This window comes from Scylla paramamosain, chromosome 4 (genome assembly GCF_035594125.1).
Source record: "Scylla paramamosain isolate STU-SP2022 chromosome 4, ASM3559412v1, whole genome shotgun sequence".
Classification (NCBI taxonomy): Eukaryota; Metazoa; Arthropoda; class Malacostraca; order Decapoda; family Portunidae; genus Scylla; species Scylla paramamosain.
The window spans coordinates 7,297,501-7,305,000 of record NC_087154.1 but is presented as its reverse complement, the minus strand read 5'-3'; the positions used below and the strand labels follow the sequence as shown (position 1 = coordinate 7,305,000).

The 7,500-nt window shown below is 40.5% G+C and overlaps 1 protein-coding gene across 1 annotated transcript; it reads left to right on the top strand.

The window, feature by feature from the left end:
- Positions 1–409: 409 nt before the first annotated feature.
- LOC135097343 (uncharacterized) lies at positions 410–3,147 on the top strand. The gene is made up of 2 exons (XM_063999146.1): positions 410–639; positions 1,008–3,147. The coding sequence occupies exon 2, from the start codon at positions 1,046–1,048 to the stop codon at positions 2,531–2,533; it is 1,488 nt and encodes a 495-aa protein (XP_063855216.1). The 5' UTR covers positions 410–639; positions 1,008–1,045; the 3' UTR covers positions 2,534–3,147.
- The last annotated feature ends 4,353 nt before the right edge of the window (positions 3,148–7,500 follow it).

The following is a 7,500-nucleotide window of genomic DNA, read 5'->3' as shown; positions in this document are numbered from 1 at the left end:
ATAATGCTTGTGAATACTTTTGGTAAAAAAAGTACGAGTATCTGCCGCGTTAAAATCTTATAGAATTTAAATGGATGAATACACGTAAGAATGGGTAAATGAAAATCTCTCTCTCTGTCTCTCTCTCTCTCTCTCTCTGTGTGGACATCCTCACTACTCCCCTTCCGCATCTTCACTATACACATTCACACGCGCACATTTCCTCTACAAGTCACTGCACATCTACCTTCACTACACAGATCGCAGCGCGTCATCTTCACTACAGCTCACATCGTCACTTCAGATCAGATACTTAAAATCCTGTATTCATTTCTTGGATAGTTTCAGCGCGGTTACAAGGTACTAGAAGAAGAAATAAAATCGATCTTCCCTACAGAACAATTTTTTTTTCTTCTTGTTCTTCATATTCCTGCTCTTACTCTTCTTCATCTATTCTTTTTCTGTCTTCTTTTTTTTTTTCTAGTTAAACAAAGATTCTATATCATCTGTAGAGAAATAACAGCCATGAATGCCTGGCTAATCATCTCTATGGCCTTTGACAATAGTCCGGATGAAAGCAGAAAGCCTTTGAGGATTTATAATTGATCTGGGGCTCTTCCGGGTGTGTGAGGACGTCATAACTCTGTGGGGCGTCAGAGAGTAAACATCTCCCTGCCTTCCTATACACTCATTCCTCATCTCACTCTTGCAGAACACTCCACGGTCCCTTCCTACACCCATTCCTCATCTTCCCCCCTCTTGAAGAATCCACGCTGATCTTTCCCACACTCCCTCCTCGTCTTCCTATTTCTCAAGTTTAATCTACGGTGCCTCTCCCATACTCATTCCTCGTGTTCATCCTACCGAAACTGTATTCACGCTGCTCATCTACAACCTCTCATTCCTCTTCTTCCTGCCGAACAATCCACACTACCTTCCTACACTCACTCCTAGTCTTCCTCCTGCCGAAGCTGTATCCAAATCCGCCACTCTTTTCCCTCACACCCACAAACTTTTACTCCTCACAGCGGCAGGAACGTATTGGTGTCATCAGATCTCGAAAGCCATGTATCACTGTGAGGAGGAGGCTCGTCAGGAGGGCATTCGTCTTCTTGAAACCCACGTCAAGCTGCTGAGAGAGGCCAGGGCGGCGCTTAGTGCTCGGAGACTGGACAAGACCGCCATCACAGACCGGAGGGGAGGAGAAAGACTTTTACAGGAGATAGAAAAGGTGGAGGAGAGACTCGAAGCCTGGCAGAAGGCGTACGAGTGCCAGTACCTGCAAGGCAGCAACATCTGGGACGTCTTGAGGGACGAAGAAATTGAACGGAACGGGGAGATCAGCCAAGAAAGAGATGAAGAAGAAAGTGGAAAGGTGCTCGACAATTCTCCGAAAGCAATAGAAAATGAAAAATATAAGACAGAAAATGCCATTCTCTGGAAGGAAGGAGAGGAAGATGATGAGGGTAAAAATAAGCAGATGACGAAAGAAAGAGATGATAAGACATTTCTGAGCTATAACGACCAAATATATAGAAGTAATGGGGGGAATGAAACGAAATTTGGCAGTGAAACAGCGAGCCAAGAATCAGATGTGAAGTTTGGAGCTGAAAACGAGAAGGCGCAAGAAGAGTTACGACCAGCTGGAGTCGACAGGAGGAGCCAGAAGCGACAGCTGGAGGAGACAGATGAAGAGGAGGAAGAAAACGTCAAGAGGAGAAAGGTTGTGAGTCCGGAAGGCAGCGCTCCTAAGCCGATGGAGAGTTACAGAGTGTTGGTGCAAAATCTACCCCTCACCATCCCTTACAGTGAATTCAGGGCCTACTTCATGAGGTTCGGCACTGTGTATAAGGTATTCCTGAAGCCTGGTCACGGATGTGGTTTTGTCATCTACGAGAACGAGAGCATAGCAGACCTCGTGTGTAGCCTGCAGCACAAGCTAGGCGGGAATGAACTGAAGGTGATGAGAGATACACCTCGTCCGCCCACCTGTGTTCCTCCTCCCTGCCCTGAGCCCACCGGCAGCCAGGATTCTGAGGTGTTTGTGTTCGGGGTACCGAGGGAAACAGATCCTCAGGCGCTCAGCTCTGTTCTGTCGGTGTTCGGACCCGTGGTGAGCGTGAAGCAGCCGTGCCGCAAGACCTACGCCTTTGTTAGGTTTGAAAATGAAAGCAGCAAGGAGGCTGCATTACAGGCACGGACAGCCACGCTTAACAACAGGACGGTGGTCATCAGGCGAACCAGGACCAGCACGGAGGAGGAAAAGATAATAGGGAAGGGAGAGGCGGTGCAGGCGGCAGCCATCACGGAACCAGATCGCGTAAGGAAAGGCTACCAGGTGTTCGTGTTTGGAGTGACCATTCCCATGGACCTGCACGGCTTCAAACAGAGTCTCGCCAGGTTCGGGACGGTGGTGAGTGCCTACATGCCCGAGGACAGGAACTACGCCTTCGTTGGGTTCGAGACAGAGGAGAGCCAGCAAGCCGCCATCGAGACCAGTAGCGTCAGCCTGCCTTGCGGACGCGTGGTCATCAAGCCAGTGTCGCGGAGGTGAGTGGAGGGAGCTGCCGTCCTGTCACCTGTACATGTATCTGTTTTCTCAAGTGTCTCAGCGTCTTGTCGGATATCTTTTTAACAGGCTGTAGAGAAAGTTACTGCGGTTTTCAAGAGTGTTTTTATGATCCTAATGATACTTTACAAAGGATTCTTTATCGATAATGGGAAAAAAAAAACATTCAGGAAAATCTCACTAATAATCTCTGCAGCCTTTGAGGACACTTCCTATGAGAGAAGAAAGTAAGTAAGGCCGTCATGGGTCACGTCATGTTGTGGTTGCCTTTTGTGGAGCCTTTCGCTCTGAACTTTGTTTGACTGCCGAACAAAAAAGGTCAAGTTTCTTCACCTAAATCATGTATATAAGAAGATATAGGTTTGTAGTGACTGACAATGTTTTTATTCAGAGGGAGTAAAATAATATCAGTTTCCTGTATATGCTTTCATTTGGATAGGTTATCATAAGCAGCAAATTATTCTGCGGTGATGGAAAGCTACGGTGGGTGCCATATTTCACTTGGTGTTGTGTTATCCACCTGTGTAAGTGATAAAATTGTCTCTCCTGTACAGTGTGAGTACATATGTGCCTTCATAAATACAATAATGATATTTTTAGCCGTCTTTAATTACCTTCGCCACATCAATATTTTCCCTTAAAAGAGTCACGTACATACTACACACGCACGTACTCTCGTACACATACATACATACATGCATGCCTTCAGACATACACACCTGCATACATACACACCTACATACATACATACATGCATACATACATAGACGCTTATCTACCTACCTACCTACATACATACATACATATACTTCCACACATACGTAGGAGTAAAGAAAGGTCACCAAGTGTACATACACACCTAAACAAAAAAACTCAGAAAAAATTAAGATACACTTGTGACTACCACCACCACCAGCACTACCATCACTACAACGACAAAAAATAAATAAATAAATAAATAACGTGCAAAAATACGAAGAAAAAAATACTTGTCGTGGGCAGAGGATGCTCCACGCGCTCCGCCTCGTGCTGTGCCTGGAGGGGTGGATGAAGGGACGGCAGTGGAGGGCTCTGAACGCCTCCTCTGGGAACTTCTGCAATGTAATACACAGAAATGACAAACATTGTGCCTCTTCAAACACTGTATCGAGTTATATATATATATATATATATATATATATATATATATATATATATATATATATATATATATATATATATATATATATATATATATATATATATATATATATATATATATATATATATATATATATATATATATATATATATATATATATATATATTTGATACTCACATGTGTATGTGCGGGAAGTGGAAAGGTTTGTTAAATAGATATTAAAAAGAGATCTAACACTGGAAATGGTTTGAGTTCATAATTATTTACATTTTTTTGTATTTGTTTTTATTATTTTGAGATTCATATATGTGTCAGAGTGGAAATCTTTGTTGAATATTTATGTAAAGGATACCTAATAATGGGAATGGCTTGAGTTCACAATTATTCATATTCACGCACACGCTTGCTAGTCATTACATCTGCTGCAGTGTCATTAGTCACCTTCAAAGCTTCGTTCAACCTTCACATTTCCTTCTCTATCATTCTTTCCTTAATCCGTGTAAATGTCATTAGTTCCCCCTTGAGGACAGTTCTATGATAAAAAATAAAAAATAAGTAACGGTAAAAGGAACGAAAACACATAAGCCAGGAGTTACAGAATGAATCACCAGCTTGACTGAAATGACCAGCTGGAAACTTTTTTGGGGATACAGCAAATGAGAGAAGATTATCCCGTTTCTATTTTTATTATACCCTTTGTCTACTTCCTTAACATGTACATAGAAAACAGAAAGAAAACACTTATCTATTAAGCTAGAATCATGCCAAATATATGGGGCTTTCGCTTTTCTTATTGCAGTTTTCTTTTCTTTTTTTTTTTCTCATATACAGAGCGACTAGTTTTAAAAGTTGCACAGGCGGAGGAGTGGTCAGCATTTTTGGCATTATCGGTTACAGATCTCCCAGCTGATACTCGTCAATCATCCGGCCGGTGGAACGAACCAACCAACCAGCAGCCAATATTGAGCCAGCCCTCCTGTCCCTCCACGTCTGGTAGGCAGATGAGTCCCCGGTGCAAAATATGGAAGGTAGCCACCGCCTCAGGCCAGCAGCATCAAGGCACCCATGAAACTAGATACATTGGTCAGCCAGTCTTGGGTTGTCATTCGTAAAGGCTTTGTTCTTATGGGTGTTTTTCAACTGAATGACGCATTGTATTTATTTTAAGATCACTCGTTGCATGAAATAAAAAAAAAATGGTGGGGGATATTTTTCTCCTACCATTTTAAGACATTCCTAGCAATTTTGGATATTCTCTTTGACAATTTTTTTTTTTCGGGGACTAGCATCTTCACTGGGTTATTTTTTTCCGTCTTTTTTGTTGCCCTTGATCAGAATCCCTCTTCCATTAGAACAAATAAATAAATAAAATAAAACAATCTAATCTTATATCTATAACTTTAATTCATATGACATTCCTTTATTATTATCGATGGCCACCAAAAATATGTGTATACCTATGACTTTAATTTCAATATTTTTTCTTTCATCTTACCGACAGCCAGGAGAGAATCAGTATACCTATATAACATTCCTTTAATTCCATCGATGGGCAGCGAAAGATACACTAATGAAGGTAGCAACTAATCCGAGCTGCAGTGAAAGACGTAAATCCCCAACCAAGAATTACTCTACCCAAACGTGGATATCCCAAAGCCTTCACCCCGGCAGCAGTGAGGACTCGGTGGCCACAAAGCAAAGGCATCGTTACCGTGAAGGGTACAATAGCTACTCCTGTAACGATTGGGTGAGGGGAAAATGCATCTCCATGTCAAACAATACAATGCAACTAACGAATAGCAACAAAACACAGCTGGCTTTTGTTCCGTTCTTTCAAACCATGATTGAGATGGATGAATGACTGGCTAGGAGGTAAAGGGGTAGGTCCATACTGTTGGTAGGCAGGTGGAAATAGGGATTCACAATAGATAGGCAGTAAGATATGCAAACAGTTATATATATATATATATATATATATATATATATATATATATATATATATATATATATATATATATATATATATATATATATATATATAAGGAAAGAAAGAAAGTAGATAGATAATAGATAGATAGATAGATAGATAGATAGATAGATCGACAGACAGATTAACAGAGATAGCTAGGTAGACTAATAGATAGATAAATAAACAGAGAGGCAGATAAATAGGTAGGTAGGCAGGTAGGTAAGTGAATAGATCACAGACAGAAAAATAGATAGAAAGCTAGATAGACGGAGATAAACATATTACGCAAATAAGAAAGAATGAAAATAAAAGAATAAAATAAAACCCCACAAACAACACCATGAGCAGCCGCACCACCACCGCCGCCATCACTTCCGTGGCGCAACGAGTGTTAAGGAAGTGAGGGCAGCGGAAAAGAGTGGCAGCAATAACAAGTCTGAGAAGGAGCACCGGAGCGTGGCATCCTTGAGGGGAAGAGCGGCGGGCGGTGGTGGTGGATGGCGCTCGTCTAAACCCCCCGCTGTATAGAGCTCTGAGACGCGGTAGAATCTTGTTTATGGTCTTCACAATATACATAACAAAGCAAGGCAGGATCCAAGACGTCAGAAGGTCTGCATGTGGCAACCCAAGTATACATAAAACATGCCGACCTTTATCTACCTATTCTTCCTTCTCCTCCTCTCGAAAATTTAAAATAAAATTAAAATAGTTTATTAGCTATATCAATATACGATAAATATATGTTTGATCCTATACTAAATTTTTTTATATACAGATGGATGTGAACGTTAAATTGAACACTTTTAACAGGCCCTTACAGAAAAAAAAAAAAAAACTTAATTATGGTATTCACAAAACACAAGAGAATAAAGGAAGGTAAACGAACAGGTCTACACGTGACAGTCCATATATAAAACAAATCTATCTATATATACCAATCCCCCTATTCAAAAAATATCTGATCTTTTTACAGTTTCCTATTGACTCGGCACAAATAATCTGCTTATCGAGTATATTCTAGTCATCTCTGTATCACTGGCATTATATGATACACGATCTCTTCTTGTGATGTATAACGTATGCAATACTTTGTCATTTCTTCTCTTTCCTTTTCCTCTTTTACGTTCCATTAATCACTTATTTATAAGCGCGCATAAGAAAATAAGATAGGACATAAAACAGCAGAAGCTGCAAAAAAGCATCAGACCTGCACGTGGCAGTCAGTGCATAAAACAAAACGACCTGTATCCACTTATCATCCCCATCCATAAATTTGTCTAATCTTCTTTTAATAAAAGGTTCCCAATGACTCGGCACTAACAATCTCGTTACTCAGTCTATTCTAATAATAAAAGCTATTCAAAAACGTGACACATCGGCAGAAGAGATGGTGTATAATAATACTGGGGTTATACATGGAATATAATCTACATATAATCCTCAGTATTGTTAAATACCATCTTCTGCCGATGAGTCACGTTTGAATAGCTTTTATTATTTGTTCTCTCCATTTCCCTTTTACTTTGCAATTATTTGTTTACACATCTCACATCTTCAGCTTCGAGAAACAGAGGGAGGAGAATCCACGCTAGGATCAAAATAACACTACAAATTTCTCGTACATCGACCATAACAGCATAAGAGTATTCAACGATTTTTTCAAACGGCAAATATTAGGAAATAAAGAGCAAAACAAAATCTACAGTGACTTCCTGATTTAAAGTGAAGTGCTCAAAGAAAATAAACACTCTTCACTACTCCTCTTTAGTCTTCCCTTCGTGCTTAAAGAGAAACAGTAAGAATGCAGGAATTCAAAACCAAAGTAAATACGTTATTCAAACA